Consider the following 20885-nt stretch of genomic DNA (forward strand, 5'->3'; position numbering starts at 1 on the left):
TCCACAACAGGAACACCAGAATGCAGGGACTGGCACATATGTCACTGTCTTACTAATTCAATGTTTTCAAAAAAAATACTCCACAGACTATGTCAAAGGCGGCATGTAGATTCTGAGCACAGAATCTAGGATTATGCACTTTAATCAATTTCCCAGACTGAACTTTGGAAAACCACTGCCAACAGTGCAAGGGAACAGGAATGCAATTAATCTATGGTTAACAGTTACATCTCCATAAACATATCCCTTTAAAGGGACACGTTTCAAAATATTTTTCTTTATCAAATAATGCCAATCCCTCTTAACATGGTAACTGACCATTTTGTACCACCAACAATCTATGGAACCAATGGATACATACTGGAATGATATTGATGGTTTAAAAAGTATAACATTCCTAATTCCTCATATATTTGTTGCATAAATGCCAATGGTAATGCAAAGTAGCCAAGGCCAGATCACATATAATAAGAGGATGCATGATCTGATGGCAAAATCACTACTAGATCAAGTAACTGCTAAAAATATAGTCAATGGGATTTTTATTATTGCCTAACGACTGCAAGAGAAATGACTACAATTGATACTCTTTCAAGTTTTAAATATCAAATATGAACATGATTTTAAAAGAAAGATTGAATAATGATTGAAAATTATATATGTTGGCTGATCATATTTTCTTAAATTATATTTTTAGAAGCAATACTTCAAATTTCATTTCTCCATCTTTTACCAAACATTTCTTAAGTGCTACTGATCAGATATCAAGTACCAAAAAACAAGTTCCCTGCACAGTCTCAAAGCAGAGGAGATATATGCCTAAAGCTATTGAATATATAGCTTTAGTAGATATTGTGCATGGTGTACTGAGCTATGAACTGTGACCAATTAGTAGAAGCTAGCCTCTATAATGCAAAACAATATGGCAGAATGTATTAAATACTATTAAACATAACATTAATATTTGAACGCATACCTATGATTGTACTAACCATATAAAATTATAAAAGTTTCTAGTTTAAAAATACTCACTTTTTTCCAAAACCTTTAAAATTCTTAACATAAAACCACATTATGACACTACAAGTATAACTTGATGTTTTTCTAGTCTAAGGCTTATATGTGTTAGTGTAACTAAGTCACATGATTTTGTGAATCAATAGTCTTCAGCAGAAAGTCTAATGACTATAACCTCACTTACACTAATTCAAAGAGGACTTTAATGAAATCAAAGGGCCTGGACCCTAGCCCTGCTCTTATCACTGACTTTCCTTAGACAATACACTTTCCCTTTCTAAATTTCATCTTCTCATATGTAAAATGTAGAAGTCAACTAATGGCTCTCATCATTCCATAAATCTATAATTTGGGGTTAGAGTGTGATGACACATTTTGTCCACCTGCTCTAAGTCAGTCAGATCTTCATTCCTATTGAACTGCAAAGGATTACACTCTAAGGCAGTAACTAGTTCAGTCCATTAGCACTCACTTCTCCACCTCTCCTGCATTCTCTAATATCAAGGCAACCAAGAGAGCCATGTTATTATCCAATTGAATACTTGGCAAGGACTAACCCAGTGACATCTTTTGTAGGCTTACAGTACTACTCTCTTACTGCAGATTTCAAAATTTTCAATGATAATTTATTGTAGGTTAGTTATTATTATTATCACTAACCTGTGTTGAACTCTTTTCAAGTTTTTGGACTAAATTATCCCAACGCTGTGCAAAGCTGTCCAGCCATGCTTCCATCTTTTGGGCTACTAATGTATTTTTCAGTGTTGAAAGAAGATCTTGGTTGAGTGAACTGAGTTTGTCCATGGTTTGCTTTTTCTTTTCTAGATCTGTTTTTAAAACCTGTTAAAACAAGGAGAAACACAGACTAAGCCTAGGTCACATTTTATGAAACACTATAGTTCGATTTGCTTTTGCATGTATTTTCTCACTTACATAGATTTGAAAAGATTATAATCATGCCTGCAAAAGATTGAGAGCCCATGAGAATATCAGTGAAAAATTATAATCCAAATAATCTTCCCAAGCAGCTTGAAGAGAAATAAAAGTCAGATGTAGAATAAACACCTAGTAGAGGCACTTATGAGGTACCTTAACATTTTTTGCCAACTGAAAAAAAAGTAGTGTTGCTTCAAGAGGCAAAACAGAGATCAACATATGGAAATTACTTTTTAACATTTGGAGGTACTCTAAAGTGGAAGGCATGGCTCTTGGATGAATTTCCTCCTAATTCCTGATAAAATTCAAATGAAATACCACATGCCAGGAGTGCTGAAGAGAAGATGGTGAATTGAGAAGATGAGCATGGCTAAGGGGCCTTACCAATCTGAAATATTGTGACTATTTGAATAAATTTGCAATGTTATTTTTTTACAATTTTTACATTCTTTTCAGTATTTGGATATAAAAACCTTGTTATGCAGTTTACTGACTTACATTTTTTTTAGCATCTGTTATTCAATTAACATTCGGCTATTTGAGTAATTATCTTCTAAAGCTAATTTTAGAGCCCATTAAGTAATAGAACTAAGTAATTGAGTATGACACAAATCCTTTAGAATCACTTTGCATGTTTACTAAATACTTACATGTTTTATGAAGTAATTTTTATACCATTCATATTTCCAAAGTTCCTGGAAGCTATGGATAGTTACATATGCCCTTTAGTTGATAGGGAAGGAATAAACAAATTGGCTTGTGTGAAATTAGTACATCAGGGAAGCTTATTCTTTCATTTTATCCATTAAGGTCACCCTATGCTTTGGGAAATCCCATTTCCATCTCCTAAGTGCTAGTCCCTGATTCAATTTCTAAGTACAGAATTAGAGGAAAGAAAAGAGAAAATTATTTTATAGTCCCTTTACAATCCACTCTTTTTGGCAGTAGCAGTACAATGAACATAAACTAAGCTGTGAAACCTGTCTTTCCAAAATAAATGCAAATTTATTTAAGAACTAACATTGCATATGGCAAAGAAATGATCATGAAACAGATGCACCAATTGCTCATGAACTGAAGTGTCATCGACAGAAAGAAATCAATACACCCCCCTGCAAAGGACACTTTATGTAGCTCATTTTGGCATGCCACCTGCATTGATAGCTCTGAACTACAGAATGCTCTGGTGTCTCCTTCAATTAGTTCATCCTTTTCTCAGAATCTGCTTCACCTGGTGTTCTTTGTATTGCAGTCTTACCGCTTGCCATTTTTAGGGTATAAAACCAAGTGCGAAATTCATTTCCAGTTTATCTTCAGTAATTGTTTTTTCACTATTTTTTCTAAGTTTGAAAGACTGCAATAGACCAAAATATGAGTTAAGATATATAAGCTGAATTTGAAAAAGAGGAAACAATTTGTGCTAGAAATGTATGGATAGCCTCATGTTATCTAAACAGGTTTTCTTAGAAGATTTATAAAACTAATTGAATACCCAAAGATATTTAATGGCAAATGAAATGCCTCCTGTGTTAACATTAAACCAAATGAAGAAGCACTTGGTGAATATTACAAAAATAAAGGGGAAATTTACCATTAAAGTATACAATTAGGAAAAATTACTCAAGGTAAAGTAAAACAGCATTATTATAAAATTGTGGAATTATCAAATCAGTATATTTTTACCTAAATCTCTATGACAAAAACATTGTACTAACAAAGGCTTCTATCTCGCAGTCTAGATCTGTGTTTTTTAAATGGTGATGGCAAGTCAGTACTTCTGCCTCAATTTGTCTTTTTTTTTTTTTTTTTAAGCTATTTCTTGGGCCGCTCCCGCAGCACATGGAGGTTTCCAGGCTAGGGGTTGGATCGGAACTGTAGCCACCGGCCTACGCCAGAGCCACAGCAATGCAGGATCCTAGCCGCATCTGCAACCTACACCACAGCTCAACGCCGGATCGTTAACCCACTGAGCAAGGGCAGGGACTGAACCTGCAACCTCATGGTTCCTACTCGGATTCGTTAACCACTGCGCCATGATGGGAACTCCTTCTGCCTCAATTTGTTTCCTCTTGTTGGCTCTGCCATGACCTTTCTCTTTCTCTCCAGATCTCTTCCTCTCACAATTTCTCAGATCCTGAAGCACTCTTCCATAATAACTAACAGAGGGAGAAAAAATCCATGGAAATCCATGGTGGTTCCAGATACACTGGATCATAGTAATGAATTACCTTCTCCCATCTATCGTTAGGTAGCAAATCTTTTAAGCTTGGATTTTGTGTGTGCAGATTAAATAATTATGATTTAATTGATATTAATTTTTGAGTATAAAAAAGATGTCTTCTTACATATCAAGAATTGATCACAGCTCTTTGAGAGCCAGAGAACCAAAGAGCTCTAGAAATTGAGGAGGTAAAAATAAGCTCTAGAAAACTTGTACAAAGCAGAGATGAGCTAGTATTTTAAAAGAAGAAATATAATTTATTATTATAGAAGCCAGGTAGCTGGACCTATTTCCAAAGTAAGAAGGAAAGTACAGTCAATAAATCAGATTTGGTAGCAGTATAAATGGGCAAGAAACAGATAAGCTGCTCAAGAAGACAGAAGAGACATGTTCTATCTGGTCAAGGTTAGATGATTCCAAGTGAAAAGAGAACGTATATTTACAACAAGCCCAAAAAGTCTTCTCCCTATTCTCCTTAGACATATATGCTTCAGAGAGTAATGCCAAGACAATTTCTCTTACACTGGCAAAATTGAATTCTGTCCCTATTTTATGTGTAGTTATTTACCTATCTCGAAGAAGTACTCCCATTCTCTCTTATCACCTGTTGTGCTTAAGTACATTGATCCATTTCGGGGGTTCTCAAGCTGAAAGAAGATAAAAATCACCCAGAAGGCTCGTAACCCAGCAGAGTGCTGGGCTCTATGCTTCCAGAGTTTCTGAGTCAGTAGGTTTGGGACAGGGCCTGAGAATTTGCATTTCTAACAAGTTCCCAGGTGATGCTGCTAGTCTAGGGACCATATTCTGAGAACCACGGATATTATCTGGATGAATTGTTTGTGGGTGATCATAGGAGTTGAGGTCAAGGTAGCAAATTCTGGTGAAAGAGCACTGTCATCAGGGCCTTGCTGAGCTCTCATAAGCACTCCATCCCTGCTGTATGGTGTCACAGACATCTGTGCGTGTCCTAATACCACAGTACTTCCATAGACCCTTCACACCATACTCTCTTGGATCATTAAGCTTCCCAGAGTTGTCCTTCCCTGGCAAACACCACAAATCCTCATAGCAACAGTACTTTTCCTCAGGAATATGTTTCTTAGAGATTTGGGCCTTTCCATGATAGTCTACTTGATTCTGCAAGACTTAGAATTCACCTCAGTTTCTTCCCTCTTTTTCTTTTTATTCTTTATACAAAATGAAAACTCAATTTTGATGATAGAAAAATAATAGACCCACATGATGTGGATAAAATCACAGATCAAGAGGAAATGAAATACTTGACTCCTCATCTACCTCAAATGAAAAGTAGGAGAAAAATCCCATGGGTTATTAGTGATAATATTTCAAAACAAATTGCACTGATTATAAATAAAAGAGAGTTTTAGCACTCTGTATCTATACCTAGGTATGTAGTAGGAACTGGTGACAGATGGTACCTGTTTTGGGTCTCAGATTGTGACATATTTTAATGAACATTAAATTCTTATTCACTGCCTGAGTCAGCAGGGGAATTTTACCTCAGATTCTAGACCAGCTGTCAGGTTTTGTTAATTGGCTTAAACTATCAAACAGTAAGACTTATACAAAACATATTTTCACTTTGTTCACAAGTAAGGTGACATAATTTGAATTTTAATCATATTGGAAAATTATTGAGACTTTGCTAAGAGACCATTTTCATGGCCCTAAAGCTGGTAATGTCTTTTACTGACAACAATTTCAACACAGTGGCACATGATTGTTTGAAACAACAATTTTCAATTGCAGTTATTTTTTTGTCAAGGAATCATATGTTTTGAGGAGTCTTGAAATAGCTTAAAAGTCTTGGACCTGAATTTGGATATCTTGTTGCTCATTTTAACTCTGCTAATAATTTTCTGTAATACTTAATACATGCCATGTGTTTTTTCCTTAGCCTCAATTTCCTCTTCTGAAATAACCTCATCTGTCTCCTCCTTTAGATGCCCAGTGCTACTTCAGTTCTTCTAACTGGCCTTCTTGGCACCAAAAGTGTTACTACCAGAGAGTGTTCCAAAAATGCGAATATGATTGTTATTGAACTCCCAGTTAGTTTCCCACTAGCTACAGAACAAAAATTACAAAGGTATCAATCACTACTACTTTTGGACCATTCAATACATATATAGATTACTTTTTTGAAATCTGTTTTTAGTAGTCACATAACTCAAAAAAACATATATTCTTTCTTTCCTTCTTTCTTTCTCTCTTTTTTTTTTTTTTTGGCTTGCCCATGGCATATGGAAGTTCCCAAGCCAGGGATCAAACCCATGCCACAGCAGTGACCTGAGCCATTGCAGTGACAATGCTGGATCCTTAAACTTCTATGTCACAAGATAATAACCCAGCCTATAATAACAAGTAACACATAAGTGAATCTATTTTAAAGGTCTAAATAAAATCAGTAACTATGGAGCAAAAAAATGTATATTAAGAATAAATACTTGGTAAAATGGTACAAATTTAACTGGAGAAATTTATTTAAGATTAGCTTTAGGGAGTTCCCATCATGGCACAGCAGAAATGAATCTGACTAGGAACCATGAGGTTGTGGGTTTGATTCCTGGCCTCACTCAGTGGGTTAAGGATCTGGCGGTGCTGTAAACTGTGGTGTATGTTGCAGACATGGCTCCGATCCTGGGTTGCTGTGGCTGTGGCATAGACTGGCAGCTGTAGCTTCGATTTGATCCCTAGCCTGGGAACCTTCATATGCTGTGGGTGTGGCTCTAAAAAGCAAAAAAAAAAAAAAAAAAGCAAATTAGCTTTAAATAAATGATTTGATTATAATGTATACTACATAATATCAATATGGGCAAAAACAGATTAATTTAGGTAAAGTTATGAAACAATTACAATAAACTTTTGTTTTATATTAGAATATCAAATTAGCATTTATTAACTGATTAAAAATCAAAAAACTCTAATTATGCATTATTTTATTTGAAAAATCTAACTCTTCATATTAGATCGGCCCCTCTCTTATCAGAAAATAATCAAATTCACAGTAGAAGAGAAGCTTTGGAGATTTTTTTTAATCCCATAAGGCTGAACTCAAACTGAAATGTCTCAACGAAGAGGTCCCTGATGACCTCTTATGGCCAAAGTTCATTAATTTCTCAAAACATACAGGTGCTATAATTGATGCCATTTGGTTTGCTTTAATGTTTTTCTTATTTTCCAAACTAGGGTATAAGTCCCTCATAATCATCGCTTGTACTTCTCTTATATTTCTCAGTGAATCTACTTGAGTTTTATACATTAAATTTAAGTTTACAACTACGCTGTTTAAAACTTTATGGAATACTCATAGGTCTTTCTTTGTGTTCCTTTTTATTTTAACCGAAATCTCATTCCAGGTATGCTATATGTTTTCTAGAGTACAATCTGTTTGAAAAACAAAAGTTAAGACTTTACCTATATATCATGGAATTAATGTTTATATGCCCCCACAATTCATATGTTGAAGGCCTAACATCACAATGTGATCACATTAGGAGGTGGAGCTTTGGGGAGGTAATTAGGCTTAGATGAGGTTATGAGAGTAGGGCCCCATGCTAGCATTAGTGCCCTTTTAAAAAGAGGAAATAGCATCAGAGACTCCTCTATCTTTACCACATGAGGATATAGTTAGAAGGTGCTGTCTGGAAGCCAGGAAGAGGGCCCTCGCCAAAAACCAAACATGCCAGCACCCTCATCTTGTGTTTCCCAGGTTCCAGAACTATAAGTAAATATCTATGGTTTAAGCCACCAGTCTATGGCATTTTATTACAGTAGCCCAAGCAGATTCAGATAGGAACTATGACCAAGAACTGGTGTGATGCTGTAATAAATACCTAAAAATGCAGAAACAGCTTTAAACTGGGTAATGGGTAGAGACTGGAAGAGTTATGAAGTGTTTTTACTTCAAATATCTTCAAGATTTCCATGAAGATACTCTTTTTCTTTTTTCCAGTTTCCTTGGCAGATGTTTATTTCAGTGACAAATGTAAAGGGAGAGCCCAAAGATAAGTTTACCATCAAGTTCTAGGTGTTGGCAGTGGATCTGTTGGTGTTCATTAAGTTCTCATCAATACATAGATTAATCAAGACAAATTAGGAGTTCCAGGAGCTCCTGTTGTGGCTCAGTGGCAATAAACCCCACTAATATCCAAGAAATGCGGGTTTGATCCCTGGCCCTGTTCAGTGGGTTAAAGATCCAGCATTGCCATGAGCTGTGGTGTAAGTTGCAGACACAGCTCAGATCCCATGGTGCTGTGACTTTGGTGTAGGCCAGCAGCTACAGCTCCAATTCGACCCCTAGCCTGGAAGCTTCCATATACTGTAGGTTCAGCCCTGAAGATATTCTTAAAGGCAATTCTGGTAAGGACTCAGAGAGAAAGGAAGAAAGCAGGAATGAAAGTTTCTATCTTTTTAGAGAAGACATAAATAATCATGAACAGAATGTTGTCATAAATATGGATGGTAAAGGCCATTCTGATGAAGTCTCAGGTGGAAATAAGGAACATATTGGACAAGGGAGAAATGATGATCCTGTTATAAAGTGGCAAAGAACTTGACTGAATTGTGTTAATCTAGTATTTTGTGGAAGGTAGAACTTGGGAGTGATGAAATTGGATATTTAGCTAAGAAATTTCATATCTTTAGGATATATCTAAGCAAACTGTGGAAGGAACAGCATGCTTTCTCCAGAACGCTTCTGGTAAAAATGCAAGAAGAGATAAATAATTGAAGAAGGAATTGTTAAGCAAAAAGGAACCATAACTTAGGGATTTAGAAAATTCTCAGCCTATTCATATTATAAAAAATGAGAAAACATGTTCAGAAGAGAACACTAGTGGTGTGGCTGACTCACCATTTGATAAAGAGATTAGTGTGGGTATGAATCAGAGACCTAACCAGACATCTCAGTGTAAACCAGGAATGCAGATGGGATTATAGCAGCAGAAACTGCTAGCTGGGACTGATGGAAACAGAAAACTGGATGGACTGAAGAAAGGCTGTGAACATGTGCTATTCCTCAAGAAAAGGGAAGAACGATATAGGTGATTCAGAGCTCATCAGGGCTGCCACCTCTGTCACATGCTCAGGAGGTCTCAAATGATGGGGTCACCTCTCAGGTTTGGGGAGGGGGGCCCACCCAGTGCCTCTGCAACAGCCACCACAAAGAGTCCTGTGGGTGAGGCTGCTGCAGAGGGCCATGGGGGTGATGCCCTATAAAGATGAAGAGGGAAGGCCATCTTTTGGAATCCTGGGGGTAATGCTGCTACTCTAGTGGTCTTGGAGCAGCAGAGTATCAGTCCAGAAAGGACTGTTCTTGAGCCTTGATATAATGGAATTGTTCTTGCCATGTTTGTTTTAGACTTATTTGTCACTCCTTCCTTCTTCCCTATTTGTCCTTTTTTGAAATGGGAATGTCTATCCTATATCTGTCACACCATTGTATATTGGAAGCATATAACTTGTCTGGCTTCAAAGGTCCACAGTTGGAGAGCTTGATCTCAGGATGAATTATACCTGGAGTCTTAGTCATAACCGATTTAGATGAGGATGAGATTTTGAATATAACACTGCACATTATAGAGTTGATTTTGGAACCAGCAAAGACTTTTGGAGCTATTAGAAGAGAAGGAATGTATTTTACACGTAAGAAAGACAAAAGTTTTGGGAGTACAGGGGTGTAATGATATGGAATAAATGACTGTGTCCCCACAAAATTTATATGTTGAAATTCTACCCCCAATAATGATGGTATGAAGACTTGGGGCCTTTGGGAGGTAATTAGGTGTATATGAAGTCATGAAGGTGGAGCCCCAAGATGGGATTTTTGACTTTTTATTTATTATTTACTTATTTATTTATCTACTTATTTATTTACTGTATTTTTAGGGCCACACCTATAGCATGTGGAAGTTCTCAGGCTAGGGGTTGACTCAGAGCTGCAGCTGCTGGCCTATGCCACAGCCACAGCAGTGTTGGACCTGAGTCACATCCGAAACCTACACCACAGCTCATGGTAATGTCAGATCCTTAATTCACTGAGTGAGGCCAGGGATTAAACCCACATCCTCATGGACACTAGTTGGGTTCATTACCACGGAGCCATGACAGAATTCTGGATTCATGCCTTTATAAGAAGAGAAAGAGACACCAGAGTTTCTCTTTCCACCATGTACGATAGCAGCCTCAGCACCCTAAGATACTACAGCATTCCTGTTTTAATTAAGAAAAGTAACAGTACAATATAATTGAATAGAATGATCTAAGAACAACAAATATTTGGTTTAAGACCTGAAAGAATGGAAAGACCAAACAATGATGTTAGTAAATGTTTTTTTTTAAGACTATTGAAAGCTAAAAAATACATACAGCCAGTTTTTGAAGACTTGATAACATTTCACCTTGGTCCTTAAAGCCAGTTGTGTGAATCTTGTTCAATGCATCTTCTTTTTCAGAAAGCCACGTACTAAAAAGGCACTGAAAGAAATCAATTCCAAAAGAGAAAATAATTATTAAGGTACCTCACTGTATTTTTTTCATTTAGCCATTTAATTACTGCCATGTCTTTCACTGATACAATATCCTCCACGTGACTCACCTGTTCTTCAGTAAAACGTTGCCATTTTAAAAGGATGTCTTGTAAAAGAACCCATCGATCTTCTGTCCACCTACAGATGTTTGCCCACCTATCTCCCAGTACCTGAGGAAGAGAAAACCCACCACAACATCAGCGAACAATTAATTGTTAACTGAATTTCATTACAAATAGCATGAATGATTTGTAAAAGTATCTAACTTGGAATATCCTATGTATACTAAAAGTTGTAAAGAATAACCTTCTTGCTTCCCCTTATAAACATTGTGCCTTTCATCTGTCTAAAAAATTATTTCATTCATTTTTCACTTTACATTGAAAAGAAAAGATATTTACAAGAAATCTGAGGCAGTTATCATACCACTATTTGAAATATTTCCACAGTAAATGTAAGATAATAAAAGATAGACATAAGAGTAAAAAGAATTTTTCATTGATAATACATAAAATGTGTATCTTATGTCTGAAAATACATTTCAAAAGAAATGAGTCTGACTACTAAACAGAATGCCTAAAAAGACCAATTTGAAGCAATCTTGTATAATTTGAATTGCTTAATGTCTTGATTGTAGAAGAAAATTTGTAGTGGTTTAAAATCATATCTGAATTTTTAAAATTAACTGGATTATTACCACAAAGTCTTTAAATTTACTATTTCTCTAAACCGTTCCAGTGAGAAAATTGTATATTTCCTGAATAATATTTGCCCTGTCTCTAGCATGTCACTAATATCTGTAGGTACATATTATCTTAATATGCAATATAAACCAAGTACCAATGGTTTTTAGATGAATAACTCCATGTTGTAATGATTTCTGCATAAAGGGAATGCTTTAAGGAAAAAAATGTATTATTTATTTCAACTCTATTATGATGCCTTTCAGAGTCTAAAATATCAACTCTTGACTTTCTCATAAATAACAGAATTATTTTCCCATAGATATCGGGTCTCTAAAAGCTAGAAATATTAGAATATGAATATGACTTATTTCATATAGAATGAGAGCTAGAAACTGTTTATAACTCATGTTTTTTACAAGTGTCAAAGATAAACCTGATCATTATTTATACCTTATTTGATGCTACATATTTGGATTATTCCACCTAGAAAATATTGATATATGATTCAAATAATACATATGTAATTATCATCATGGCAAAAATCCATCTATCTCTAGGTAATTCAGAGACCTATCTAATTTTTTTTTTTTTTGTCTTTTTGCCTTTTCTAGGGCTGCTCCCACAGCATATGGAGGTTTCCAGGCTAGAGGTCGAATCAGAGCTGTAGCTGCCGGCCTACGCCAGAGCCACAGCAACACAGGATCCGAGCCGTGTTGGCAACCTACACCACAGCTCACGGCAATGCCGGATCGTTAACCCACTGAGCAAGGCCAGGGATCGAACCTGCAATCTCATGGTTCCTAGTCGAATTCATAAACCACTGCACTACGACGGGAACTCTTTTTTTTTTCTATCTAATATTTTTTTAAATGTGTTTAATCTACCATCATTTCAAAAAGAGAGTCTCATACATGGGTAAGAAGTAGGCAATAAACATTTTACTACAGTATTAAAATGATCATGGACTCATACGCAGCTCAGTCACAAGTGAGTTTTCAATTTTTCTTCAGAAATGTCAATAAAAATGCTATTGCTATCAGCATAATATAACTAATTTTTTATTTTAAATAGTTTCATTCTCTACCCTATTCCTTTTGAATTACATTAGTTTATGTCAGAAGCCATAGTAGCACTGAGAGAGTGATGCAAGATACAAGAAATATGCTAACATAACTCAATGAATTCAATATTAGCCATTTACTTATTACAACTAAATATTTGAGATTTTTCTAAAACATATTAGAAGTTCTTTTAGTGAACTTCCTAGTTACCATGTCAGGATGCATCAGGTAAAATGGCATGTAACATATCTGTTAAAGGATTAGTCATGAAAAACTAGCTTCAAACAGAGAAACTCTTAGCCCTTAGCCATAAACTACACCATCTGCCTGATTTTATGATATAGATATAAAAGGTCAAATAGTGGGATATTTGTTGCAGGGATTAAACCCCAGTGGAGATGGATGTCAAAGGAGTAGGAAATAAACTCCAACTGTAGCACTGTCTTCATAAATGAAAGAAAATGAGCCAAGAATTCTAAATAGATATAACACCTCTCTAGTATTATAAGACACACAAAGGTTGTGTCCACTGAAGTATCATTTTACGTTTGTAATCTCATAGATGGATGTTTATAATTTGTTAGTTTTAGTAGGACATCCTATAAAACAAATCACATAAAGACCTCTAGACTAGATTGCTTGAAATTAAATTTATAGAAATTCCAATATATACTGTGATACATTTTACATTATAGTTTTTTCACTATATGAATGTTATAATAAAAACAATAATAAATATTATTTTAGGTACATGGTCAATATGGTTAAAACAACTATTTTGAGAATATTATTTCTGGAGTTCCAATTGTGGTGCAGTGGAAATGAACCTGACTAGTATCCATGAGGATTTGTGTTCAATCTCTGGCCTCTCTCAGTGGGACAGGAATCTGGCATTGCCGTGAGCTGTGGTGTAGTTCACAGACGTGACTCAGATCCCACGTTGCTATGGCTGTGGTGTAGGCCGGCAGCTGTAGCTCCGATTTGACCCCTAGCCTGGGAACTTCCATATGCAAGTGTGGCCCTAAAAAGCAAAAAAAAAAAAAAAAAAAAAAAAAAAAAAAAAAAAAGTATATATATATATATATATTATTTTCATCAACAGAAAAATGGATAAAGAATATGTGGTTTGTGTATATACAGAAAAAGACATACTATATGATATAACATATATGTGGAACTTAAAAAATATAACAAACTAGTGAATAAAAAAGAAGCAGACTCACACATACAAAGAACAAATTAGTGGTTACCAGTGGAGAGAGGGAAAGGGGGAAGAGCAATATAGGGGTAGGGGATTAAGAGGGACAGACTATTATCTATAAAATAAGCCACAAGGATATATTGTACAATACAGAGAATATAGCCAATATTTTATAATGAGTATACATGATATAACATTTAAAAATTGTGAATCACTATACTGTATACCTGTACATCAACAACACTTCAATAAAAAAAGTAACAAAAGAGTATTATTGAAAATGTCCTTTGTATTCAAATAATCATAATAGATAACTTCAATACTTCACTAAAGCAGGTTTATAATTCAGCTGATATTTATTTTAACTTACAGTTTATGACAGCCTCCAATTTATTCTTTAGCCAATCATGAATTTATTTAAACAACAAATATTTATTGAACATATACTATATGCCAAAAATTAACAGAATAAAGATGTTATGGGCTGGACTGTATCTGCCCAAAATTCATATGTTGAAGCCCTATCATCCTCCATCCCAGAATGTGACTGTATTAGGAGGGATCTGATAGATAAAGCCTTTAAAAAGGGCTTTTACGTTAAGCTCTGGTGGGCTCTAATCCAATCTGACAAGTGCCCTTATAAGAGGAGAAAATCTGGGTGCACGGAAAGATGCTGGGGATGTGTGGGAACAGAGGGGAGACCATGTAAGGACACAGCAAGAAGGCAGCTATCTGCAAGCCAAGGAGAGAGGCCTCAGCAGAACCAAACCTGTCAGTACATTTATCTTGGATTTCTAGACTTCAGAACTTTGGGAAAATATTTTTCAGCTGTTTAGGATACTCAGTCTCTGGCACTGTGTCACAGCAGACCTAATAAACTACACAGGCATACTTAAGTGAGGCTGTTTCCATAGCATTACAAAATGTCTCACAAAACTGAAGTTGTTACAAGTAAAGACGTACACATTATAGTGGGCAAATTTTAGAAAATACATTTCAGTTACTTGAGTAAAATTAATTTAAGTTGTTCTAGTAGAGCAGAGTTTTAATAATTTCTTCTGACAACTTCCCAAATACAAATACATTATCACTTTGTGATTTTATGTTTTATTTGGCGAAGACAAAAGTATCTAGAACCAAACAACTTGGATTAAACTTTCAGGTCAATCAATCGCTTGGACAACCAATGTGTTTGCGTCTTTCCAAATTACAAAAACATTTTAAATTCATAATATATTCTAATAATACCAGCAATTCTTTGAGGGATCAGTACCATTATCTCCCTCTGCTCATTGAAATCAAGTGACTTTTCCAAGAAGTTTATGGATAGGTAATTTCTCTCTAAGAAAATCATCACACCAACCGCCTAAAGAATTGTTTCAACTATTAAACGAGTATGTATTGAAAAGCAGTTGTAGGAGTTCCCCTCGTAGCTCAGTGGTAACGAACCCAACTAGAATCTATGAGGACACAGGTTTGATACCTGGCCTTGCTCAGTGGATTAAGGATCCAGCATTGCCGTAGGCTGTAGTGTAGATTGCAGATGCCGCTTGGATCCAGCGCTGCTATGCTTTGGTGTAGGCTAGCAGCTATAGCTCCAGTTCCCTAGCCTGGGAAGCCCCATATACCATATGCCACAGGTGCAGCCGTAAAAACAAAACAAAACAAAAAAGGAGTTTTAATTTGAACCAATATATAGAAGTGTTGATGGTTATTTACATTTTGCTTGGTCATAATATTTACATCAAACCTTCTAAAAATCACCAAGGGTGAACTATTTTATTCTACTCATTCTAGAAAAGTACTTATTAAATCTTTACAAATAGATGTTTAGAATTGCAGCATATTCTTCTTTAATGATTTCTAATACAAGAGAACATACACAACCTTCAGTAACACATGCTACTGCTTAAATCTCTCTTACTCTCAGAAAACTTCCAATGAACTGAATCTAAGTCACTTCTGTTACAATGTAGGCATGGTGCTTTTTCTGATCTTAGTGAAACTAGATAAGTGAATTAGAAATTGCTTACTCATACATGTGTGCCCATGGGTAGATTTTTGCAATGCCACATGCACAAGTATAAATATATGTACACAGTGCCTGGATTTGTGGATTTATATGTTTATTGCTTAGAAATATTGGCCCTAATTTAAATTAAAAGGATGGAGCTAAGCAATTGTTGGATTATCAGTCAGCGGTTATAGGCACTCAAAGATGCTGGTTCCTATCATTGCCTGAATAGATGTAACCAGTTTGTTAGACAAATACAAGAAACTGTAACAAATGGAATTGACAGGAAGGTAATTTTTTAAATCACTATATTAGGATTAGAAACCTCTTCTCTAGATAAAAAAATCACTCTTTCTCTGAGTTTCCATTTAAGTTTATGAATCCCTTGAACTTTTAGGACTAATGCATATTTTTGTAAAGATAGGTAAACATTATGAACATAAATGAAAAATGAATCATAACATCTCATGAAGTGATAAGAAGAAATTAATTTTTATTTAGGTCCTCATTTTGTCTCAGCAGTAAGAGGAGCTAAAGGCCAGTTCACTTACTCTAACACATTTTCATGGACTAAATCACAACTCTATTATCATCTAGGCTCAGAACCACACTGAGGAGGATTTTTCCTTCCCATTTAATTCACATCTCATATTGTTATACATACCAAGGACATTTTTCATCTGAATTCCTTTGTTTGGTTGAGTTGGTTTTTCAAAGCAAAAGTGAAAAATGTCTATCAAAAGAATACTTGGATAAAAGGAAGTGAGGAAAATTTGACAAGCCTGGGAGGTAAAACTTAAATACCTTGACCCCTGAATTTATTAAAGCCAGTTATAGAAAGTGAGAGCTAAACTGTGCCCAGCAAGATTGGCATTAAGAGATGAAGAGTCCCCAAGAGTATGTCCACTAAGGAAGAAACAATTACGTGCCATGGACCACACAATGCAGCAGCAACTGAGATTTATAAGAGAGGGAGGCAGCAAGCAACCCATCTCCTTTTATTGCAATTTCAGACCCTGGCATATACTCCTCAGCTAAATGAATTGTAAGTGTAATGAGCCTTCTGAAAACTAATTTATTTCTTGATTTTTCTTTCTTACTTGATAAAAAAAAACAGTACATTTAAAAAGGATAAACAACTTCATCTTACCAATGGTGAAATGGAAATAACATCAAACAACTTATTGAAAGAAATGAAGCACCCATTATGAAGCTAGAAATGGGGCAGAGTATTACTGACTAATGTTTAGCCAAGTCTATGATTCCCTTCTCAATTTTACATGTTTTCTACAAACTGTTAACTGAAGCAGTATACTATAAAATGGCATGTCTTATATCTTCACTGTCTAACATATGGTCCTGGGTGGAAAAAACATGTTCTGATGTATTAGGAAACAGTTATTAGAGGTTTCTCTGAAACTATCATTCTCGCTTCTGTTTAAATGATCCTGTACTCCTAACTGAATTGAAGGAACTCATGTCACTTCTAATGGTGCGGTTCACACATGAGAAAACTGACACTCAGATGGATTAAGTAACTCACCTAAGGCCACAGAGGCCAAAGGATTGAGCATCTGAGATTTGACCTCAGATCCATCTGGCTACAAGCCCATGCACTTTCCTGATGGCATTCACTCAATAGCGCATTCAACATGAAAAAAAACATGCATTGTGATTTGTGCTACATAATGTACAGTGAGATGTACAGATGCTGAATCCTTTTTGAGTCTTTTCATATTTAATTTTAGAAAGCGTTTGACTAGATGTAATTGAACATTTTATCTGAAATATCTTTTAAAAATCAAAAATCCATATTCTTCTAGGTTAAGAACATATGTTTTTTGTAAGGACTTATTTTTGAAAAGTAAATATGACTGATTCGTTAATGAAATTCAGCCTTTGTGATTGTACTAAAAGCATAGTGAGATTTTCAACTTGAAGAAGCATGTTCTTCTGTGCTGTGACGATCAGTTCCATATATTATTTATTTTTATGAGTTTACAAAGTGCTAATGAATAAATCTGGAAAGGCCCTGTTGTTGTTGCTATTATTATTTGTGAGTTATTATTTAATGTTCTATGCCAGCTTAATAAACTTTGCACACTCCACCTCCCACACATCTATTCAACTGGGATATCAGAAAATAAAGAGCAGGAGTCCTGAGGAGCATTTCAGCATGACAGTGTTCTTTCTAGCATTCATCACATTCCCAGGCACTCCTAGGTAGCTTGGGGTTTTACTCTTCCTTATTGTTTTATGACTCCCAGTCTCTGAACTTCTTGGGTGGTGGGGGGGAGGTAGCTTATCCATGTGCTTAATGTCTTGTGCATTTCATACAGTGTGTGCCTATCTCAAAGCTGAATGCCATCACTGTAGTTATGAATACAGGACTTTACTCTCAAATTGTGTCTTAAAACCCCATTGCTTTCTCTTGCTGCTTCATTAAATACCTGTCTACCAGTCATTTATGGTAACTACAGGGCTATTTGTGGTGAATTTGAAGATCCATAGGCGGTGAGAGTCACATGTGAATTCCTGTACCCTCCCCTCTACCTCCAATTCTAAATGTTTAATACTTAAAATGTGCATATAGTAGAACCTCTAAATTTACTAATCTGCTACCCGCCACTAAGCATAAAATACAAATTGCATGAATTCTTGTTCCAGCTTGACTGTTGACCAAACTGGTAATATCTGTCAGCAAACTCTTTATCTTGCCATGGTTTAGCTGTCCTACTAGTGAAATGGACATAAGAGTGCCTGCTTAGTACCTTCCTAGCCAGGTCACTGCTAGGGTCAGATAGGTCAACAAATAGGAAAGTTGCTCTGAAGACCATGATGAATTATTGAGATGCCTGTAAATGGTAAGGATTTAGAACTTAGCTTTTGTTTCCAGCTGTGATAAATCTAGACATAATAGAATTTTAACATAGAATAGAGTGAAACATTTCAGCATGATACTAAATTTACTAGGTTTTTGAATTTACCTAAATAGTCTAATGAAGATTATGTTTTGTACAAGAGTTGAAAATGTTTTACTTTTGCATTTTTAAACCAAGAGCCTTCTCCATTACATGACTTATTTGTAACCAAGTGAGTGGAGAACACATCCCTCTATGCTCCAGTCTAACTTTTGGCACTGGAACATTCTATCTATAAGAAATCACACATTCTAATGTGTATATATAATAAAATGCACAAAATAATCTAGGTATAAGGGGATGAGGAGTAATGGGGATTGTAGCTAAATGGAGAGCTCATGGTAAAGTGGGCAGAACTATTCAACTCCTACTGATGTTAATATGCACAAAAACAGACATACAATTATCAGATCACTTCCCTTTTCCCAAGAGGCTAGAAATTCATAGTTTTATATAACACTTCCTAAATTTCAATAATAAATGTTAAGGGAGTTCCTGTCGTGACGCAGTGGTTAATGAATCCGACTAGGAACCATGAGGTTGCGGGTTCGATCCCTGCCCTTGCTCAGTGGGTTAAGGATCCGGCGTTGCCGTGAGCTGTGGTGTAGGTTGCAGACGCGGCTCGGATCCCGCATTGCTGTGGCTCTGGCGTAGGCCAGTGGCTACAGCTCCGATTTGACCCCTAGCCTGAGAACCTCCATATGCCATGGGAGCGGCCCAAGAAGTGGCAAAATAAATAAATAAATAAATAAATAATAAATGTTAAATACCATGGTGACTGAATGTGAATATATTTGTAATTTTAGATGCAAATTCCTAGAAAGATAAAAACTACTAAAACTGACAAAAAAGGGAAAATCTAGAAAAAGGATTTAAAATTAAAAAATGGAAATCAAAAATAAAAAGTCTAAGGTCAATTAAGTATATTGTATCTTCATCTAAAACTTCCCCCATAAAGAAAATTCCAGGCATAAATGGCAAGTTTCTAAGACTGCATAATAAGGGGCTTAAACCTAGCAAGCATATCATAAGAAAGGAAAACACAGGCCAGATCTCTTTCATGGACACAATGGGAAACCTCTAAATCAAATGTCAGCAAAGAAATCAAGCAACAAGTAAAAAGGATTACTCATATCATCCATGTTTGGTTTATTTCAGAAACTCAAGTCTATTTTAGCATTAGAAAATGAAACAATCTGGAGCTCCTGTCCTGCCTCAGTGGAAACAAATCTGACTAGCATCCATGAGGACTCAGGTTCGACCCCTGGCCTCACTCAGTGGGTTAAGGATCTGGCATTGCTGTGAGCTGTGGTATACGTTGCAGATGCAGCTTGGATCCCTTGTTGCTGTGGCTGTGGCATAGGCTGTCGGCTACAGCTCTGATTCAACACCTAGCCTGGGAACCTCCATATGCTGCGAGTGTGGCCCTAAAAAGACAAAAAAGAAAAAGAATGAAAATGAAGCAATGTAATTTTATATATTAACAGAATAAGGGAGAAAACTAAAATAATTCTCTCGAGTGATCCTGAAAAAATGTTTGATAAAATTAAGCACCCAGTTATTAAAAAAAATTCATAGAACACTAGGAATAAAAGGCATCTACAACAAGCCTACAGAAAATATCATACTTTATTTTGACCTACTAAAACCCTCACTTCTGAGAGCTAAAATGAGAAACAGATATTGACAAGAATACCATTGTACTAAGGTATGCTGCACAAAAATGCAAGAAAAATGAATAAAATGAATGATTGGAAAGGGAGGAGTAAAAGTGCTATTAATCACAAACCACCTGATATGTACACCTGAGTGATGCTACAGATAAACTACTCAAGTTAATAAACAAACTAGGAGTTCCAGTTGTGGCACAGTGGAAACAAATCCGACTAGTATCCATGAGGATGCAGGTTCAAACCCTGGCTTCACTCAGTGGGTTAAGGATCCAGCCATATTGCCATGAGCTGTGGTGTAGAATAGCAGCTGCAGCTCTTATTCAACCCCTAGCATGGGAACTTCCATATGCTTCAGGTGTGGCCCTAAAGAAAAAAAAAATTGACAAAACAAATATGAAGGGCTTATACTGGCCAAGATAGGTTTAGCTTGACTAAAGTTTTATTTGTCCCTTTGTGATGTAAATAGTCTACAACTCCAGAATATCTTTCTCAAGGACCCATTAGCCATCTTTTTGTCAAAAAGGGTAGGACTTCTGTCTCCCAGATTCTGGGAGGGTAAGAGCCCAACTTTGATAAGGAGAAATTAGCAAACACAAATGGCATAATC

General features: G+C 35.9%; 1 protein-coding gene across 25 annotated transcripts in view; it reads right to left on the reverse strand.

Annotated features, from left to right (window-relative positions):
* The window catches only part of DMD (dystrophin), a 2611869-nt gene that overhangs the window by 1521585 nt on the left and 1069399 nt on the right, over window positions 1–20885 (reverse strand). For all 25 annotated transcript variants that reach the window (XM_021079543.2, XM_085006422.1, XM_085006420.1 and 22 more), the window contains 3 exon segments: window positions 10791–10892; window positions 10562–10669; window positions 1678–1857 (listed from right to left, as the gene is read on the reverse strand). In XM_021079543.2, the coding sequence (XP_020935202.1) occupies window positions 1678–1857; window positions 10562–10669; window positions 10791–10892 (390 nt within the window).

This window comes from Sus scrofa, chromosome X (assembly GCF_054392235.1).
Source record: "Sus scrofa isolate SSC_HxYL_T2T_F1_AM1 chromosome X, Sscrofa_HxYL_maternal_Yorkshire_Landrace_v2.0, whole genome shotgun sequence".
Classification (NCBI taxonomy): domain Eukaryota; kingdom Metazoa; phylum Chordata; class Mammalia; order Artiodactyla; family Suidae; genus Sus; species Sus scrofa.